The 22,203-nt window shown below is 39.7% G+C and overlaps 2 protein-coding genes across 7 annotated transcripts in view; one reads left to right on the forward strand and one right to left on the reverse strand.

The window, feature by feature from the left end:
* Positions 1 to 8: 8 nt before the first annotated feature.
* Positions 9 to 2,929, reverse strand: rad51ap1 (RAD51 associated protein 1). Of its 6 annotated transcripts, none has more exons than XM_046072192.1 (9): positions 2,606 to 2,929; positions 2,483 to 2,529; positions 1,998 to 2,133; positions 1,258 to 1,364; positions 1,097 to 1,186; positions 814 to 951; positions 522 to 707; positions 288 to 425; positions 9 to 195 (listed from the first exon to the last, which is right to left on the reverse strand). In XM_046072192.1, the coding sequence occupies exons 1-9, from the start codon at positions 2,620 to 2,622 to the stop codon at positions 68 to 70; spliced, it is 987 nt and encodes a 328-aa protein (XP_045928148.1). In that variant the 5' UTR covers positions 2,623 to 2,929; the 3' UTR covers positions 9 to 67. The 6 variants fall into 6 exon arrangements, with proteins under 6 accessions (XP_045928148.1, XP_045928146.1, XP_045928144.1 ...); XM_046072190.1 differs by having other exon boundaries at positions 1,998 to 2,136; XM_046072188.1 differs by having other exon boundaries at positions 288 to 428; positions 1,998 to 2,136.
* A 17,833-nt stretch (positions 2,930 to 20,762) lies between these two features.
* Positions 20,763 to 22,203, forward strand: part of LOC123985222 (fibroblast growth factor 6-like) — a 3,249-nt gene continuing 1,808 nt past the window's right edge. Inside the window, exons 1-2 of the mRNA XM_046072665.1 lie at positions 20,763 to 21,105; positions 21,609 to 21,712. Of these exons, the coding sequence (XP_045928621.1) occupies positions 20,763 to 21,105; positions 21,609 to 21,712 (447 nt within the window). The remainder of the gene's footprint in view (positions 21,106 to 21,608; positions 21,713 to 22,203) is intronic.

The following is a 22,203-nucleotide window of genomic DNA, read 5'->3' on the forward strand; positions in this document are numbered from 1 at the left end:
GGGGGGGGGGTTTATTTAAAAAAAAAAAAGTGATAAAGCTAACACAACAAGACTGGTGGTTATTCAATCAGTGACTCGCAACACTGGGGTGAAGAGGTTTGACTCGAACCACACGGGACAGCCCTAGTCGCAGACCCTGACCTGGAGACTTCACTGCTGGACTCTGGGATGAATTAGGACTTCTACCAATTTGACCTGGGGAAACAAAATGTAACATTGGCGATCAATTTACAGAAGTAAGTGTTTTTAAAGGATTATATCGCTGCTGTCATTCACTTGAACTGCACCTGGTGGGGTCCACTTGGGTATTCTGCCCCCTGCTGGGTTCAGAGAGAATGCAGGTTTCGATGTGGAAGCTGTGGAGGATGACGCCGGTCTTTTGGGTGCAAGTTTGGCTGTTGGAGGACTTCTCACTGGTGTGGAAGCTGCTGTGAGACAACCTAGTTCTCATAACAATGACCAAATTCAATTACAATCACAGCCAAAAGTTAAATCTTCTTTGATGAACTTCAAGAACGTACCTGCTGCCTGTGATTTGGACTTTGACGGTTTTGATGTTCGCTTTTCTTTTTTAGAGGCAGAAGGCTGCGGTTTGGTCTTCACGTTCTTGGTTGCTTTCTCCTTTTTTGTTTTGCTGACTTTCTTCACTGTGAATTCCTCATCTTCACTCTCAGCTGGTTCACTGAAATCTTCATCACTTTCTGAATCTGGAAATGCATTATTTATATTTTACTGACACAAAAATAAAGAAAAAAACATGGAAACTACATAAACCGAAACCAAATATTTATGGAGCAATGGCAGGATAATAACCTGGCATCAGCTTGGGCTCATAGTCTTCATCTTCATCCATAGGCTTTTTCTTATGCTCCTCAGTGGCTTTAGTGACAGACTCCTTTCTCTGTCTTGAAAGGGCAAGTGACTCTTTTTCTAGTGTGATTTCATCCAGGCCTTAAGAAAACAAAAAATTTACAGAAAATGTTTATACCATCTTATCCTCAAACAAGATTAAATTAAGAACAATGTATTTATAAAGCATGAGGAAGTGACATGTGCTATTAAAGATGTGCAGTGGACAAACATTTGGAAAATGTACCCAAAATTGCAGTATACACACTGCAGTTGGACAAGTGCAAAGACGCTGGATCTGTGTTTTCATCTACTGGATCTTGAACCTTGACATCTCCTGGAGAAAGTGAACAGGAATTTAAGTTGACAGCTCTTAAACAACACACAATTAAGTTTTCAAACCCATACCTTTACTGGTCGAAGACTGGTCTTTTATCCCATCTGCATTATTCAGCAGGGATAGTGTAATGGCTGCTTCTAGATCTCTTTCATGCAACTTCTCATCCAATGGTCTTCTGTAAAAAAACAGAAATAATGTTGAGAAGATTCAAGCCATGTTATATGCATAATGTTAGGTTGTGTAAAAAGATTTTCAACTTTTATTTTACTCTTCAAGATAGATACAACGGTCTTTCGCCCAGGGGCCCATTTAATATCAGGTTTCTGTACTCATCCCTAAATAAAAAGATTTTTCTTATTCATCACATGTCATTTGCGATTTGTCATGGCACACTTCGTATGACAATGCAAATACAACAATCAGTCAGCACTAGGGAGAACACTGATTTTCATGTCCTTTCCCGAGCCAGTGATCAGCCTGATGATTATACTCATTAAACTCACTACGTGTACAACAGCCAGAGTCCCTGATACTCCAGTTTATCTTCCATTGGGTGGTGATAAAATCCCAATGGAGACATCATTATATTTACTTTGCATGACCAGTTTAAACCCGTCACACAGTGTTTTTACATTACAGCTGGCTCTAGACATCTTTTCTTTGTAGACTGGTATTTGTGCTGATTTCACTTTTCATAAGCTAAACAGACTGATTTTGTTGTGCAAATGTCACTGAGGATCTGCTTTTCTCATTCTGAGTTGGTATAGATCTCCACCATCTTAACCATCTTGTTGTGTGCATGGTCTACCTGCTCTTCTGTATCACTGTGGATTGTGAGTTGGACTCTTGACCGAAGGACTGGCTTGACGATCTCTTGTGCTCTTGTTTCACATCCTCCCTGGCCTTTTTGCTGGGTGGAGCCATCGCACAGGCAAAATCATCATCTGCTACAACATGAAGACAACATGGAGATTTGTTGGTGGTGAGAGAAGACTGAGTCTGTTAATGTAGGCTTATGTGTACCCCTTCTTTTCTATTGACATCTAAAATAATCTCACAAATGAGATGTAACTAACGTTACTGGTACCATTTTAAATCTTGTATAAAGCATGTGCAGCTCAAAATGTTCCAATGGGCAGGCTGGTCTGAAAGACTTGAAAATGTTTTGCATGCTAATGAGCCAGTGATGTATTTAAGTTGATAGGCATTAAAGGGAAATAACTGTAGCTAATGTAACGTTAACTGGATAATATAAATGTAACCAGAATAGATTAAGAGGCCATAATTTCTCACCATCATCAAAGTCCTTGGCTTCACAGTAATTCACAGTCTTTGTCTTCCTGTCAACAGTAAACAACGTGTTAGCTTTCAACAATATCAGGCAAACTGGGACCCTTTGAATTAGGGTATACAAACCTTGATGGTCGGTCCATTGCTTGTGAATTTTATTAAGCTAACGTTAACCAATCAGCTGCAAAACTGACGTTGATGTAAGAAACACAAGCTAATGTTTGCACGCTGGAGAAGCTAACCTGGCTTTAATCATCGATAGTTTTAAATGCTAACATGCGTCCGATCATTCACCACGTGAAATGTCTTTACTTTAGCTTACTAGCACGTTAAACTATCAAAGTAATGCAACTTCTGTTACACAACAGTTAACGGAAGACTTTGCTACGCTGTTCAACCAGCCCGCCTGAACCGAGGAGAAGTGACGATTTGTGTTGACCAATTTGACGAACACCGGCAGCTGATTCGTTGCTTAAGAAACATTCATTTTTTTCTTTTTGGCTTTAAAATAAAAAATAAAACGGACGCAGGGAATGGATCGACCGCTTGTATGTATTCAAAAATGTTTAATTACTCATTTTTATTTTTCTGAAAAATAAAATGTGTCGAATCTGCTTCCATTAAATATCACGGAGCTCTTACTCGCTAGATGGATGGACTGGGCTCATTAATCTGATCAGGTAATTTGGGGAATTAGATATTTTTTTTGAAGGAAGTATAACATATGTCGAAGGGAGAGTAATAGTTATTGTGTGTTAATAATTAAATCATGAATGTTGCCGTGTTGGAGATGTGAACAGGTAGAAAGGGCCAGAATGCAGACAGTTAAACTAGCAAACTGCCATCAAGCATCTCGGTTTAAATAACATTTGCAATATAGTACAACAATTACTGTTATTGCAACACCAAAAATACAATTTAAATCACTATAAGAGAACAAATGAAGCTTTACAAATGATTGCCTTAGCAAGACATATAAGGTCTTGCTAAGGCAATCAATGATGCTAATAATTGTTTTCATTATCTGGTAATCTTATTATTATACAGGTGAAAGTCGAAAAATTAGCATAATCGTGCAAAAGTTCATTTATTTCAGTAATTCAACTTAAAAGGTGAAACTAATATATTATATAGACTCATTGCATGCAAAGTGAGATATTTCAAGACTTTATTTGATATAATTTCGATGATTATTGCGTACAGCTTATGAAAACCCCAAATTCAAAATCTCAGAAAATTTGAATATTTAAAAAAAAAAAAAAAAAAAAAAAAAAAAGGATTTTAAATACAGAAATGTCAGCCCTCTGAAAAGTTTACCATGCATATGTACTCGGTTTGGGCTCCTTTTGCATGAAGTACTGCCTCAATGCTGCGTGGCATGGATGCTATCAGCCTCTGGCACTGCTGAGGTGTTATGGAAGACCAGGATGCTTCAACAGCGGCCTTCAGCCCTTCTGCATTGTTCGGTCTCATGTCTTTCATCTTTCTCTTGGCAATGCCCCATAGATTGTCTATGGGGTTCAGGTCAGGCCAGTTTGCTGGCCAATCAAGTACAGTAATCCCATGGTCATTGAACCAGGTTTTGGTACTTTTGGCAGTGTGGGCAGGTGCCAAGTCCTGCTGGAAAATGAAGTTAGCATCTCCATAAAGCTCGTCTGCTGAAGGAAGCATAAAGTGCACTAAAATGTCCTGGTAGACGGCTGCGCTGACTCTGGACTTAATAAAGCACAGTGGACCAACACCAGCAGATGACATGGCTCCCCAAACCAACACAGACTGTGGAAACTTCACACTGGACTTCAAGCATCGTGGATTGTGTGCCTCTCCATTCTTCCTCCAGACTCTGGGACCTTGGTTTCCAAACGAGATGCAAAATTTGCTCTCATCAGAAAAGAGGTCTTTGGATCACTGAGAAACAGACCAGTTCTTTTTTTCTTTAGCCCAGGTAAGACGCTTCTGACGTTGTTTGTTGACAAGAGGAATACGACATTTGAAGCCCATGTCCAGGACCCGTCTGTGTGTGGTGGCTCTTGATGCAGTAACTCCTTGTGAAGCTCCCCCACACATTTGAATGGCCTTTTCCTGACAATCCTCTCCAGGCTACGGTCATCCCTGCTGCTTGTGCACCTTTTTCTTCCACACTTTTCCCTTCCACTTTCCACTTTTTCCACTTTCTATTTATGTGCCTTGATACAGCACTTTGAGAACATCCAACTTCTTTTGCAATTACCTTTTGAGGCTTTCCCTCCTTGTGGAGGGTGTCAATGATGGTTTTCTGCACAACTGTCAGTTCAGCAGTCTTCCCCATGATTGTGAATTCCACTGAACTAGACTGAGAGACCAATTAACGGCTCAGGAACCCTTTGCAGGTGTTTTGGATTAATTAGCTGATTAGAGTGTGACACTTTGAGCCTACATTACTGAACCTTTTCACAATATTCAAATTTTCTGAGATTTAGAAATTGGGGTTTTCATAAGCTGTAAGCCATAATCATCGAAATTATATCAAATAAAGGCTTGAAATATCTCACTTTGCATGTAATGAGTCTATATAATATATTAGTTTCACCTTTTAAGTTGAATTACTGAAATAATTGAACCTTTGCATGATATGCTAATTTTTCGAGTTTCACCTGTATATTGACTTTTTTTCCCACATTCACTTGAAATGATTGGCTTATACCTGTCCACATTATAAATGCTGATTTTGATAAGTGCAATATAAATAAAAGTTTTTATTAAAATTATATTCTGCTCAATACTTTATTATTATCATTTAATAGTTTGGTGAATATAATGTATGTTGAAAAATGCCCATCACAATAGATTATTCTGTCCAAACAACAATTTAAACCCCCAAAGATATTTAATTATCAAAAATATCAGACAAACTATGGCAGAACATCTTTAGCTGTATTTAGGCATATTTCCTGGTAAATAAAAATTTTGTTGATTATCATATTTGCTGCAGATCAATTTTTTGTTAATCAGTCGACTAATAGCCTAGTTTTAGCTCAAGATACTTGAACAATATCTGTGTAGCAGTTAAAGCCTTGCTGTTTGTGTTATGCCTGAAGCAAAGCAAATAAAAAAAGTCATAGTTTGTCCAGCAGAGAGCAGTTGATTTTTCTTCATAGAATGAATTCAGTACATACCTTCATCACAATTCTTTGATAAGCAAATTGTTATCAAACTAAAATATTTGTGTATGATGTGTCAGCTGAGTTACAATTTGTAGATTTTTAAACCACCTCCAAAAATCCAGCATTGATCAGGCTCTAATTTACATACACGATTACCTTTGATTACATAAATAAAACACTAAAATCACCTTTTTAGACTCCAGTATTTATTTCAGTAAATGAATGGTTAGGACAACATATGCCCTCTGCCACGTTGTGTCTTTCTGCTTCCTGTTCTTTTGAGTAAATATTTCCTGTTGCCAGTAAATAAATAAAATTACATTTTGAGTCAGTGCATGCCAAAGAGAGTCTGAAGTAGTTACTCATCCCACACCTACAGTGCCAAGCTGCCAAACCTAAGTTTGCATGAGTGAACATGTACGTGTGTGGAAGCTGAGACTGAAAGAATAAACATCATTTACTTAAATATGTTATTAAAGAAACTAATTTATTTTCATCACTAATTATATTGAGGGCTTAAAAACTGTAAGGATGTACTTGCAGATACCCTATATCAACTGTCACCAGTCAAAATATATTTATTATCAGTGTCACATTAAATCATGAAAAATTAACTTTTTTTAGTTTTAGTAAATTTTAAACAAACTTGTGAAATGTAGTTATTAATTAATTTGGATACTTGCAGTGGCTTTAAAACAGATTTGATCATTGGATTGCATATCAAATTTTACCCAACATCTTATGAATATTTTAAATGAACCAGACTGATAAAATAATGAAAAGTCATTGTGTTGACTTTGTGAGGACATTTCTGTTTGCATTTGCAGGCCTTGGCAGTGTCGTACAGGCCACTGAGTGGGTTCAGCGAAGCAGTCCAGCAGATGGCAGCAGGAGTCTGACACTTCAGGGCCTTAGTCACAGAGGTACCGACTTTGACCTGCTGATTGACATGAACATGACATGTATTCGGCCGCGCAGTCGCCCACACTCAGGGCGGAAGCAATCACGGCTTCCTCTGAAGTGCAGTAAAAGGGAAATTGCTCCATTTTTACTGCACTTCTAAGAGAGCACCAGCTGCCCCGAGGGATGTCATTTTCCAGTTTGTGAGTGGGTGGCTGTCGGCTGCGGTTTGTCACACAGTGGACCTGGAGGAGACGTTCAGGGGTGTGATGGTCCGTGTCTTCGGACCCAGACAAGGGAGGAAGACATGCAGCCGTGGGGCCAAAGGGCCCTGTGGTCACACATTCCTAAACTCCTCCAGCGCTTCCTACAGCCATGACCAAAATATCAGATCCAGTCATGCAAACACTGCGGTCACAACATCACGCTTCCAATCACACATATAGATGTGAAAAATTGTGTTCCAGACAATAAAACAACAGCTGTGGTGACATAGGTGACTTGTTCACCTCCTGAGAAATCATAAATCCACCTTCTTCTTTGCATCCCATTAAATATCACCACTTCCACTCTTATACATTACTGTATCTTCCCAAACAAATGTACATGACCACTGGTGGAGAACAGAATGTTATTTAAATATATATAGCTACATAACCAAAAGTAGGTATTATGGCTGGTAAAAGTAAAATGTACTGAAATTTGTTCTGAGTTAAAAATATTTAGGTATGTGATGTTAAATCTTAAAAATAAGTAAAGTACATTTGTACTCAGTGGTGTACAAGTTATTCACGAGACCTTACTCGAATGAAGTGAATTGTCTCTTTAGTTTGTTTTATCTCACATACTACATAACTCTAGTTCCGCATTTGATTAGATTTAATATTTTGTTGATTTTAAATGTGCTGCCTTGTGGGAAACACTTTGTAAACACTGGGTTTTGAAAAGTGCCCCATAAATAAGAATTGTATTATCTTGTATAGCACAGGTATAATCATCATCTGCAATACATACATTTCTGTTCTAAAAAGAAGAATAAATATTAAATGCAATGAAACACAATCAGAAAAAAACATCCAGTTGTTGACTGTTGGTGAGAAGACTCATGATCAAAATTCTGATTTATATATTGAATTATATATGACCTTGATCTCAACCTTCGTTGGATAATTATATACACCTGTTGTGTTTCAAGACGTTTAACAAACCCATAACTGTGATTTCTATCTGTGGCACCAGCGGGCAGTATTAAAAAACATCCAACTGGATTTACTAGTCTAGTTGGCAGTCATGAGGTCATCAGTGGTCTTAATTTGAGCTTGTTAGTTGGAAGTGGTCAGGAGGCAGTTTTCCCCCTCAACCACTGATGTGAATGCCATCATTATGCACTGTACAGCATCTCAGAGTGGTAGTTTGCGTGGGGCTCTCTCAATCCAGCGGCGTTGTCCTTGTATGGTTGTTCCGCATGCGGTGTTGTTATTTACATTCCAAATAGAGCAAAGAAAAAATAGATTGGGTCTTTACTAACGAGATAGTTCACGTAAGATGTGAAAGATTGCCATGTTATGCAAGACTACTGTTAATGTGATAAAAGTTGTCTACTCCAAAAGTGTTTAGTGTCTGTGTTTATGCTGCAAGCTGGAAGTATTTTTAGCTCTTCATGAAGACAACATGCTCTGTCAATGGGAAAATGTATTGGTGTTCTGTAGGGGGCACCAGTTATTTATGAGCCTCAAGTATATGTCTGAATGAGTTCGGATATCCGGCGTTGCAGTGTCAGTGTGGTGTTGTTATTGTAACCTAGAAATGGCCCTGCGTCTTTAGGCATGCACCAGTGGCAACCACAGCACAGCCACAGCATCCACGGCTTTAGCCAGGGAACTAGAGTGGGCAGACAGATCTGTCAATCAGTGGCTTCCGGAGTTTGTTTTCTAAGAACTCGTCTTCTTAAGTGCATGCTTACGCTGACTTTAAAAAAAAAAAAATTGGAATATACACACGGCAGGCCACAAAGCCAATTGCAAGGGAGATGAGAGACCGGAGAGGAACGATCACAAAGAGATTTTAGGAAGTGTGGGCTTGAGACTGCACAAACTTAGGTTGACAATTGCTTTTATGGAAGACACGGCGTAACCCACAGTAATTGTGAATTCTTAAAATCTTGCAGGTGACTGAATCATAGGGAGTGTTGGTCTTTCAGATTTAAAGCTATTTAGAATATGCTAGAGCAGTTGTTCCCAAAATCTTTGGGCTTGTGACCCCTCATCACAACCTATGGACTTATGCTGCATTCATGCCACTTGGGATGGATGTCAGACATGGGAAAGATTCCCATGTAAACGACTTGCAAGCATTCACATCGTCAATGCAGTTGCATGAATACAGATTTAGTCATGTTAGAAATAAATGCTATGTGCACTGTGCATTGACAATATAACAACAAATGCGTTAAATGTATGTTTAACTATATTGAACATTTAGTTTCGGATAGTTGTTTGGTTTTCAGGCACTATCATATTATTAATTGCCAACTCGACATATCTGAGGTTTCAGAAAAATCTGAGTTTCCCCGTCATAATTACGAGTTTCCTTCTTGGATTTGTCCCATTTGAAAGATTTTTAATGGTCTAAAGTTGTGAAATTACCCAGCATTTAACAAGGAAAAAGGAAAAAATAGGGAAAGGTAAGCAAAAACTATTTTCTGTATAGATCACCCATTTTTCTGTTCGCAAGTTTTGGGGACTACTACTGCATATGAAAGTTGTACAGTAAAACCTTTTGTGGCTCCAGGGGGAGCTGCGATAATTGTGAGTAACTGCCTTAAGTGATGTCATTTGAGTCATTGTTGGTTGGGGCCGATTTAGATTTTGAAAATGGAAAAAGATCTGGGGGGTTCCAGACCTCTATAGTCGGATACTCATGAGGCTACATTAGCAGCTACTAGCATAACACACCCGGATATCTGATCAAGCTGTCAGTGGCTGAGTTGCATTCTGGGTAATGTAGGAGCCAGGTTTCAGCATGAAAATAGAATGCATTGGTGATCATCTGCTGACCCTTCAAATTTATCTTGGGACACCTTTGGCAGCCTGACCCTTGTTTAGGAACTGCTGGGCTATAGCAAAACAGTAAGACATGTACGGTACAACAGTGCAAGAGTAGAGCAAAAGCCATATAAAAAAGCAAGTGCGGCTTTTAGGAATTCCTATGTGCTGAGTCATCACGGCAAGACGTTGCTGCTTGTGTTTTTGGGCAGCGTTATTGCCAATATCAGGCCCTGGATCAGGAATCTGTAGTATGATTATATGTGTTGACAAGACGGCAGGGCTATAAACAGCATCAAAGGGCCGACAATAATTCAACGCTGCCAGTTTTACACTGTGACACCATTCAAAATAGCATCTGTAACGCAGCATTGTTTCCTGCACTCCAGCGTGGCACTTGAAGGGCACCCGGGGAGCAGTCTCATTAGGATGACCTTTTAACAGGGAGGTCACAGGCAAAAGGACACAAGCACATGAGACCGCAGTGACTTATGTCTCGTCATGCCTGGGATGCACACTGACACTCACTGCTGCCTCATTCGTTTATAGATCAGCTATATCAGATTCTCTGTTGTGCATTATCCACAAAGTACTCTGCACAAAACACACGGCCATCTTTGATAACCAATAAGTGTCCACATACTTTTGACAGCAGCAGGCTCTTACTGTAGCAATTCCAGGGACTCTAGTTTCCTCACGAGGAGTCATGCAGGTCAATGAACATATAATCTGTGTCAGCTAGTAAAAATAGTCACACCATTTCACTGTAAAATCAAGAAGAGGTCAGTCAGTGAGCCAAAACAAAACAGAAGAAACTCTTTGTAATCAATAGCTCTGTCTCAGTGGTCCATTAGTAATCATATGATGACCTGAGTTTACTGTATTTTATTTTGATACTCCACTGAGACACACTACCTGCAATGCAGGGGATGGCACACTTTTCTTTACTATGTTTAGCTGAGCATCTGGACAGCACATTATGCATCAATCGAAGCTCATGTGGTCTTGTAAACACTTGTTGAGTCAAGCTTTCTGCTTATATGTTATGCAGATAATTCCTCTTCCAAAAAACATTTCACTTCTCACAAGTTTTAATCAAAGTAAAGTGACATTGATCCCAATCTGACTAGTGCTGCAATGCAGTGACTTATCATTTCTCAGACAGATACTGGATGTCTTAATGTCTGTTTGACACCAGAGGGCGATGTCCACATGTGAGAGGGGTGGGTTGAGGTGCAGCAGGAGCATTTTTCTACAGTGTTAAAGGAAAGATTTGTATAACCTGATCTTTTTTTGGTGGTTCTGACTGTCATCCAAAATTTTAACGTGTTGCACAACCTTCTCCTGTACACCCTGTACCAGATGTTTTTGGCTGTCTCGCTTTCATCAGGGTGGTGTCTGATGTTGTTTGTGGTTTCCTTATACACAGTCTATTGATTCGTCATGTGACTTATAGTTCACTGTAGATAAAAAATTTACAAATAAACATAACCATAAAAAAATTTTTTAGTGGAATCATTTACAAGACCAAACATATAAATAATTATAAATAGAAAGCATAAAATTTTACAACTAACTTTTTCAAAAGAAAATTTTTATCATACCTGACAGTTTCACTCTCGATTTTTCAAGTGTACCCGGAGAAGAATTGTATCATGTTTTAATTTTGGATGGACTGAGATCTACAATACTAATTATGGCCTAAACTACGAAAGTAATATCCTGCTTGAACAAAAACCTGCTGTACACAGAGGTTGTAATGGCCATCCTCTTCTCTTCTCCCTGTCATTCCTCACCTGCCCACCAGCCGTCACTCCTGAGTTTCCGGCTCACATCATCACTTGACCGACTCACCTGCCCACACAACTGCATTCTCAACCTGCTGTCTGCCGGGTCATTTGTGGTTCCTTGAAACTACGACAGGCCAAATGTCTGATGTCTGAGCATTGTGACTTGTTGAATTGACTTATTTTGGGTATTTATACCCAACCTACAATACTGCAAAATAGACAAAATGTTAAAATAGAAACAAATTTAGGCTGTTGGTTAGACAGTGCCAAATTCTTGTTAACTTTTACAGAGATTAGAAAGATGCCACAAACTGGCATGGGAGGTGCATGGCTCAGAACAGGAGGGCACTGCAACGGGTGATTAAACTGCTCAGAAGATCATTGGTACCCGTCTACTGAGCATCAGTGATATCGGTGAGCCCGAAGGATGCTAAAAGACAGTACCAACCCAGCCACAGCCTGTTCACCCTGCTGTCTGGCAAGAGATACAGTATTCATCCTCTGCACAGTACCATGTAAAATAGTTTTATTTCTATGACTTATTATTTTTCCAACCATCTACTGTATATCTTATATTTTCTTATATCTTATTTTTCATATATACTGTATGTTTTTTGTGAGTTGCATAAAGGGAACTACAACTTAATCTCATTATACAACCCTGTGCTGTAAAAAGATAAATAAATCCATTTTGTATTTTTAACTATTATCTTATTTTTATTGACTAAATTATTAATCTGTTAAATGGATTGGATTTGTTGATCCAGGCCTAGCCTACAAATTAAGAGGCTCAAACTACAAAAATAGAATGCTGCTGATGACTCCTAAGAAATCTGGTCTGGATAAACCACAACCTGCCACTGATTCTTCTGGATCATTCGTGACTATTAGCTGCTCTCCAGGACAGGCAGCATGCCAGAACCTTTGATCAACTCCTTGTGGGTTTAGATTTCATCCAGCAGGGGCCGTGACAAAAATAAATGATCCGATCTTTGTTGTGCTGGCCGAATGACAGCAACTCCGTCCAGGATGACTCACTCTCTCAGCCGTATGCCATTCCGGACGCTCTCCTCTACCCATCAGCCAAATTGCCTTGATCCTCCGCTCATTGCCGCCTCTCGCCCACCCTCGCGCTCACCCACTGTGGAGCAAGGTGGTCGCATCCTCGGGTCCGGCGGCACTCTTTACATCCCAAAGGGGTGAGAACGTGCAAAGCAGTGAGCACATTTGTTGAGAGAATTCCTCACATTCTCTTGCTCGGTCCTGGTAGCCTGACTTGGTGTTGGGTTCCTGGGAGAGAGGGAAGAGGAGCCAGGGGGAATCGGCTGCCGACTCAGCAGCTGACACCTCCTCTGATCTCTATCTCTTCCTACAGCCATAAACCAAACTGTCTTTTCAGCATGGCAGCCACGTAAACAGAGCTTTCCTCGTGGCCTCAAGTAAGTCTGCCAGTTTTTGCCTCAAAGTAGCAGTTATGGCGAGGATGGCACTGACTAAACCTTAGCCTGACTAAACCTTAGCCTCAATGTTCCCAAAAATCAAGGCACATTTTTTAGTTTTGATTAAAGACATCTAAGAAAATTACATTGGTGGTTGCAGGAAGACTTTTAATGCCATGAGTCTAATTCTTAAAAAATATGTCATCAGTTTTTGATGTACACAGACATGTATTTGATTTAATGGGTGTGTTGGCAGGTGTTATTACGTTAATGGTCTTCATCGGCACTGAAACAACGTACCTTAAATCTGATCTTTGAGATTCGGATGACAAATAAGCAGATAAATCCAATTAGCTGCCCTGTAAAACAAAAAAAACTGGCAGTACTCCAACCAATTATTAGGACCACATGCTAAGGATTTTGTGAATCGACAACCCTGCTGAGTTCGTAACACAGCTCAAAATGTACGGCTCTTAAAACTGTCGTGTTAAACAGACGTTTTCACATCTTTCAGCTCTTTTGGGATGCATCGTGATTACTGAGCTTAAATGGAGATCAATGGCCATGATGTGAGGCATTCGCCATCATTCAGAGTGCATGGCAATCAATGGCTTTCACTCTTTCAGCTGCCAGTTCTAGTGTTTCCTCCAAATCCATGGGGTCCTCAAACATAGGAGTGATCATTTTGTTATTTGAATGTTGTACTGTAGGGCTCACATGTCCTGTATGACAAGATCAAGCTTGATTGATCACAGGAGGGAAATTTAGCATTACAGCCATTAAGCATTATATAGTGTTATAAGTATAAGAAGTATTTCTTTCGATCACCTATGAGATCTTCATCAGATCTTAATTTGCTGACAAAATCATTTTGAAAAAGTAACAAAAAGGATTTGCGAGTGTGTCATATTTGTTTGCATGTCTACATGTCTCAAAGTTTGGCTTTGGCACCAAAATGGGATGCAGGAAAGGAATGCTTTATAAGTTGGAGTTTGTTGTTTAACTACAAGTTTTTGTTCCAGAAAAGTTTGTTTTCATTTCTGATATGTTAGCAACATATTTACTCTATTAACTGATCAATAATTTGGTCTATAAAATGTCAGAAAATGGTGAAAAGTGCTAAAAGACATATTCAAATGTCTTGCTTTATTCGGTCCAAAAATTTACTATCTTAATTTAACTATCAAATATGAGAATAAAAATTAGCAAATGATAACATTTGCAGTGGCAGTCAAAATTTAGCATTTTTGCTTGAAAAATGAGTAACTGATTATTAAAATGTAATTGCTGATTCATTTTCTGTTTGCTGTACACATTTAGAGGTAGTATTGCACACCTACTGTATTTCCTCACTCTTACTACCTTGGATGTTTTGCTGATAGTCATTCAAACAATATGATTACAGATGGGTCTTTTTTGTTTTAGAATATACCGTTTTGACATGGACATAAAAATTGCTGTGTCACTGGTCACCTCTGCCTTGCTTCTTTTCCCCTTAGTCACTCTACGCCCAATTTAGCAGCAGACACATCTTTCTCTGCAAGGTGCGCAAGCTTTACCCTTGAAAAGATATTTTTACTGGGAACACTTCCTTCTGTCAGGCTGCTCCTTTTGTCTTCTCTGTGCAGCTCAAAGCTTGACAGAATAATAATGAAAGAAGCAGAATAGAGCTCTAATATATTTCAGCTTCGGCATATATTCTAGTTAGGCACGTCAGTTAGCATCAGGTTCCCAATGGATTTGCTGCTTCTCCCTGTGTCACAAATTTACAAAGCAGCAGAAGAAAAGAGCATAACCCAGTGCAGTTTTTGGCTATTGAATTATACATTAGCTGATTCAGCAAAAATCTGTACCCCAAGCTCCTTTCAGGGTGGTACCGTTACTGTTTTACAAGCCCCTGCTCCCTTGGATTGAAATCCAATTGTTTTCGATCGATCACCACATCACAGCGCTCTGCTCAATAATGTAAAGTTTCTTACTTGAGCAAAGGATCTCATAACTGTTTAGTGGCTCAGGGTTGGTGATGAATGGTGTATCATGACCTGTGAAATATATTTGGTGTATCAGGGTTAAGCAGGAGTCTGTTAGGAGTGTCAGTGTTGTGTCACACAGCTGTAGAACAGCAGTGAATTTAATATCTGTCAGGCAAAATGGTTGTTGGCACAGAAGTGGATTTTTAGCCATGCAAGCCATGCTGGATCTATTGATGTCAATGCCAGTCTGTCATCGGTCTGTACACCACTTTGGTCAAGACTGAAATATGTCAACAACTATTGAATGGATTGCCATGGAAGTTTGTACAGACATTCATGGTCCCAAGAGGACGACTGCTACACACTTACTATTGCCGACTTTTTCTGTAGTGCCACCAGCAGGTCAAAGTTTCATTTTCCGAGTGAAATATTTTAACATCTACTTTTGTAATTTTGTACAGACATTCATGGTTTCCAGAGGATGACTCCAAAAGATTTGGTGACCCCTGACTTTTTGCTAACATGAGGTTTTGTGTAAAATATCTCCACAAGTATTGGATAGTATATATACTATATACTATCTATATAGTTCATGCATTCATGTCCCCCTGGGGATGAATTGTACAAACTTTGGTGACACCAGGTCAGCTCCTGAAATTGTTCAATGAGTTGGGTTTATGATTAAAAACCTGCAAAACTAATCACATTCCCATCATCCTCAGCTGTGTTAGCATGTTTAGATGGTTAGCATGTTAACACGCAAAACTAGGATGGTGAAAACTTTACTGCTGAACATCAGCATGTTAGCATTGTCATTTTGAGCATGCATGCACACCTGAAAACACCCTCACAAAGCCGTTAGCATGGCTACAGAGTTGCTACACTCCATTCATACATACAAATACAAAGTTGTAGACTGTATCTGGCCTCTCATAAATCTATAGCTCTGTGGGTATGTTGTGTTGAGCACGTAATTTACGTATTCCAACTGGATAGTTGTTTTCTGACACAGCAGCTTACTACACACAGGGCAGCTGTTTGTTTTCTACGTACAGAATAGCCTTGTTTGCAGTTGTTTTTTATCTTGCGATACCAACAAGTTCTCCAACCTAGGTTGTTTTATCCATGCCTCCCAATACAACACTCATAAGCGTTTCCTAAATTAGCGCCCCCTACCGGAGGCGTTTGTCCATGCCTCCCAAAATGACACATATGAGCATGTAACATAGGCATTAACTACGTTACATAAGTCACGTGACCTAAGTCACTTGACATTTAACACGTAGTTAATGTTGTAAAATAGGCAACTTGGGTAGTTATAGGCAACAAAAAGTACTTGGTTAAAGTCAGTACATGACATAGGTCACATGAAGGAGGTCACGGACAGAAGTCAGTAACGCTATTCAAGTTAAAACTCAAAATAACTCAACATTTACTTGGCATTTATTTGGTTTCAAATGGAACTCAAACACTGTAAGTCCAGGGTCTGACGCATCCAACCATCCCATCCTGCCTCCTTACATGGACTTTCTGCCTATTAACGTCACCCACCATGCTGCACAAACTACCTATATTGTAATTTTTCTAGTGAGGACCCTCTCTGCGATACATGTAATGTAATAATATAACATTTACGTTAACTGTTGTGCTTTAAAATCATAATCCTGTGTCTTTATTTGAAGGCCTGTGAAGCCTTGATATGTCGTCTGTACATACACTGTGAGTATTATTGCCTGTCTATGCCAGCGATTCTGATGTCATTCCAGAGAAATCCCTCCTCCATCTCTGTGTCTCCCCAGCTGTTGTTTCAATATCGTATTTTAAATCCCACGTTAATAAAACAGTAATTGAAAGAGCTTTGCGTCCTCCTGTATCCAGTTACTTACACTTTGGTAATATGCACAAAAGCTGTTTATTCCCCCTGGTCCATTTTCTGATTGATGTGTGGGTGTGTGCACTAAATAGATCCTATAATTGCAATAAAGACAGCTGACCTGACAATAGTAAACTGCAGACACTTTTCTCTTGCTTTCTGCTTTTCTACTTTAGCTCCAATATATTCAGCCAAGGCGAGTCTAGAGATAAAATCCACTTGCTGTCCTCTTTCTTGCTCCAGTCTAGAGCTGAAATGATTAATTGGGTTAAATAATCGATTAGTTGATCAACAGGAAATTAATCTGCAACTATTTGGATCATCGAGTAGTAGTTTAAAGGGGAACTTCACTGGTTCTTACACATAGAATTCTGTCAACTCGTCACGAGGAGTACTACTACTGCTAACCCAGAAGAAGAAAAAGGAAAAGAAGAAGAAGAGAAGTTAGGAGGCAGGAGGTGTAACAAAAGACACGATTGACTTGCATTATGGTAAATGTAGGATCCAGTGTTTTTAAAGCTTGACCCATACTAGACCACCTAAAGTCAGTCTTCAATCATTCTTGTGTTCATTCCTTTATTTTAAATTGTTGTAAATTGAATATCTCTGTGGTTTTGAACTGCTGGTCAGACAAAACAAGACACATAGAGACATCACCTGTCCTAACTATCAATCAAGAAAATAATTGACAAATTCATCAATAATGAAAATAATCTTTCGTTGCAGGCATACTCTTTGGATGTAGTCTTATCGTGCAAATCTATCAAAAGTTCATTTGCTTCAGATTTTTGCATTTCAGAAAGGTGTTATTACTAATAAAGCAGCCTCAGCGTCATATGAGTATAACAGTATTAGGTGAATTAATCTCAAGAGCTCAGCACCATCTCATTAACATTGCCCACTCCCCATTGATTGAAGTCACACTCTGTCAATGACCCACTAGTTCTGTCTATTCAGGCTGCCTTGGACTGCATAGCCATGTGCTTACACAGCAAATCAAGAGGCTGTCTCATTAATTTGCTATTCAGTGTGGTCCAGTTTGTCTGCTCCAGTGGGGCTCAGAGGTCGTGGTTTTGTCTTTTACTTCTTTCTGTCAGTGATGTTTCGGAGGAATGATGCTATGAATTAAATCAGATTTCTAATCAGTGGATGATTCTACAAAGGTCAAGAAAGACATCACTTGTTCAAGAAATTACGTTTGATTAGTTTTCCTTTTTATAGGTTTAATATGCAAGTTCTGATTGGTAGGACTAGGCAACCATTAAGTATTATCATTTAGCAACCTTTCACTAGAATTGTATATGATCATTTTGTTTTTGTTTTGTAAATTTCTGTTGCAAACATTAAGGATTTTCAGCAAATTGAAATTAACAAGACTTAGAGTGTATAGCCATGCTAGCAGCTGTACTTTGGCACACCAGGTCTAAATGCTAACGCCAGCATGCTAGCATACTTACTGTACAAAGACAGTGAAAACACGGTGATGTTTAGTAGAAGACAGCAGACAGTAAGAGTCATCCTCTGGGGAACATGAATGTCTGTAAAAAAAGAAAAGTAATTTTTTAGATATTTCGTTGTGGATGAGGGTGGTGGAACGACCAACAGGACAACATCCCTAGATGCATACTGGTGCAGCTAAAGGACATATTGAAGGCCAGTTTTGAAAGAAGTATTCAGATCCTTTAGTTAAGTAAAAATAGCAATACCACAAATCATTACAATTCAAAAAAAGTATTATCGCCAAAGTATCAAAAGTTAAATATACTCATAATGCGGAAAAATGGCTCATGTGAGTGTTACGTGATTATATTAATGTTTTTTATACTGATGTATTATGTGTAAGTATTTTTGTTGTAGCAGGTTGAGCTAATTATTTCTATTTTAAATACTCTTGGGTAGTTAATCTATAACAATGCATGAACACATTACATGTTTTTGAGTTAAAAAAAATGTATCTGCAGATAACTTTGGCTGTCAGATAAATGTAGTGCAGTAAAACATATACTATTCTCCACATTGAAGGATATATGAAATGTTTTGTTTATTTGTTGTTGTTTTTTTGTTTTGTTTCTTGCCACTGCTGTTTATCAGCAACAAGGCCTTTCTAGTTGCTAAGGTGGGCCTGAGACTCCCTGGCAGCCGAGAGCACCTCGGGGCCAAAGAGCCTGGGGCTCTGTGACGCGTTGGGAATTCCCCCGAGTCTTTATCTCCTACCAGCACCCTGAAGGATGGGATGCAAACAGGGATGTAAAGGAGGGTGAACCCAGTGCACTCTGCTTAGACTTGTTTGATTTAACATTTTGTCCACAAAAATTATATATAAGTGAAAGGTAAAGCAGAAAATAACTTTTTGTAAATTTTTCTAAAGTAAATTGGTGATTTTCACTCTATTACAATCACCATTTGCAGGCATTTCTCATGTTTCCTATGCCACATTATTTCTTGACCTGTGCAATAACCAAAACAATGCCATGTATTTGATTCATGGAGGTTATATTATTCTGTTAGTTGCAGGATGTGTTACTTACAATAATAACTCGCAATCTGAGCATGGCAAAATATCTGGTTATGTAAACTTCCTGAACAAACGGCTAAGGAAGTGTCAGACAGAATTGCCACTTGCTCTCCTGTGACTGGCTGTGACTGTTTTTACACCTTCCTTCTAAATAAGGCAGCAGGCTGCCAGGACATATGACTACCGTCCCGATTTGGGTTCTGGACACAGTATCCATCCATCCATCCCATGATTGCTCAACACCAATGAAAGTCACACACACACAGACACACACCCTCCCCTCCTGCAGGTCTCCCATGTGAGGAAGAGCTGCATCAGGTCAGCCACAATTAGCCAGGAAGACTGAAAAAATAGGCTAGTTTGCTTTCAAAATAAAAGCTCACAATGTCACAGCTTGGGGAAAATATTGGGGACTTGTAACCATAAATTCATTAGAGATTATTTTAGCGACATTCATAGACTATAATATATCTTCTAGATACATTTTTGTGATATGAAAATGTCATTTAGAAGAAAATACTGTTCGTGTTTCATTGCCTTTAATGTTTAAGTTAAAAAGTTATACCTATTCCAACCTTGAATACTGTCTCACAATTAATTACATTAACAGTCTGAAAGTAGTTTGATTAATTGTCTATGAAATGTCCAAAAATAATATAAAATGCCCATGTTTAGAAAGTATTCAAATGTCTTGTTTTGACCAACCAAAGGCCTTTAACCCCAGCTTCTACAGTGGGGCTGGCCAGAAAATCAGACTGCAGTTTTACTGGACAGCTCTGAAGTCAAATAGTGTTTGCTGTCACTCTGTTTTATCCTTTACTAAACTTTCACTGAACTTTATTATTTTAAGCTAAATGTATTCATATTGCTCCTTTTCTTTTCAAATGTATGGGTGACAAATTGAAGTAAAAACCATGTGTCTTAGTAGGTATCTAAGGTTGCTGGTGCTTTGTTTGGAATAATTTCTTAAGGTTTTTCCTTGAATGTGTAGATATTTAATTGGGTTTGGAGGTTTTGGGAGATGAGGTGATGTGGGGACTCACTGGAGCATGTGATAGGCTACTTGTAAGAGTTAGGACACAGGTGGCCGATAAGGATTTTGTTTTTGTTTTGTTTTTTGAAAAGCACCACGGGAAACGCTTCTTCTTATTACATCCGGCTTGTTTAACGCTGATGTGAAGGTGCAGCACCCCCCATCATTCCTATCAGATCTGCTGCTGCTGGGGTCCTGTAACTCTCTCTCTCCTCCTCCTCCTCCTCCTCCCATCTCCTACTTTTGATGGGGGGTGCAGCGGTGAAGTCACAGTGATGTCATTTTAGGATGTGAGAGTCGAGCAAGGTGAGCTGGTTTTGCAGTGAGTGGTGTGTCCCCTCCACGGCCAGCGTTGCCTGTACAGAGGCGCGGAGCGGCGAAAGATGATCATCGCCACCGGCACCAATTCAAGCTCCGACGCGCTCTGTCCCTCTCCTTCTGCTCAGATCTCGGGCTATGGGGCCTTGATCTGCCTTGATCCCGAAATAAGCCTTTACCACCACCATGCCAAAGGGCAAAAAATAAGAAGAGTTGCATTTCTAGGGCAGGTGACTTGCCCCAAAGGTAAACTGGATGGCCGTTGCGAAAAGGTGCCTCTACAGTATGCCCCGTGGGGCCAGGACGCACTGGACGCTGCCAGCAGTTATTGTACTGTGGACTTCTCTCTGGGGGATCGTTTCATCTTATCCGATTCCGAGCAGGACTAATGCGACTTTTTTGGAAAAGAAGTGGGAGACCCTCTTCTCTCGCTCCTATCTGGGTATAGCGGGGGGGAAATCGGAATTGAACTGGGAGAGTGACTATTTGCAGGGCATCAAAAGAGTGCGACGACTGTACTGCAACGTGGGCATTGGGTTTCACCTGCAGGTGCTCCCGGATGGCAGGATAAGCGGTGCACACAATGAGAACCAATACAGTGAGTTGCATCCGTCAAAGCGCAGGACCCGAAAAAAGCGGCGTAACCTTATGCGCAGGCTGTGTAAAAGTTAGAGCGGGTCACTTGTCTTGCATGATATTTAATAAGAGGTGTCGGCATGGTTGAAAGTTTCCGAAAGCAAAAACAGTGTACTGAGCCTTACATCCGTGCAGTGCGAAATATCCTCCCAAGCCAAAAACATGACATGAATGCTGGGACCCAGTTTAGACGCTAACTTATTTTTACCCTGCGTCCCGCTACAGCAGGACACACACAAGCAGATCCACAGTCAGCACGCTGTAAACTACACTAACAGGGCATCTTAATGTTTAAAGTGGAAATAGGTTGATATTCCAAAGGGCTAATTGAGCAGAGAGAGCATCATCCAGTCGCAATGCACCTGCAAGGTTACACCCATCACTGCTGCATTGGCCAGTTACACGACTTTTTCCCCAGTCGCAGTGAGACACTGTCTTTGCTTTCTAACACTGTGTTTCGTTTAGGTCTAATAGAGATCTCCACCGTGGACCGAGGAGTGATCAGCCTGTTCGGAGTGAGGAGTGAGCTGTTTGTCGCAATGAACAGCAGGGGAAGGTTATACGGAACGGTACGTTGGTGCGCAACTCCTTTGGCTCTGTCTCACACACACACATACACGTACACACGCGCGCGCGCATCCTGCTCAGTGTAAGATGAGTTCATGTAGCTGCTGCATCCGTAGGTTTATGAGTACTGTTGTGTTATTAATATGCTCTGATGATAGGGGGTTTCACAGCGAAGTCCAAGGAGTCCCATTGGAGAATGCTTTAGTATTCACATCCTGTACTCAAGTAAAATTAGCAATACCACAGTATAAAAGTACTAAATTACAAGTAAAACTGCACTCAAAATTGAACTGAACTAAAAGTGCATAAGTATTATAAACAAAGAGTAAAAGTAGCTTACTCATTATGCAGTGGATTGGCCAATGTCAGTGTGTGTTAATATATATTAATCGAATAGACTGTTACATGTAAGCAGCATTTTTATATGTAGCTGGTCCAGAGGGAGCAAAGTTTAACTAATTTATACACATTGAGGGTAGTTACATTTTTAACT

This window comes from Micropterus dolomieu, linkage group LG16, assembly GCF_021292245.1.
Source record: "Micropterus dolomieu isolate WLL.071019.BEF.003 ecotype Adirondacks linkage group LG16, ASM2129224v1, whole genome shotgun sequence".
In the NCBI taxonomy this organism is placed as follows: Eukaryota; Metazoa; Chordata; class Actinopteri; order Centrarchiformes; family Centrarchidae; genus Micropterus; species Micropterus dolomieu.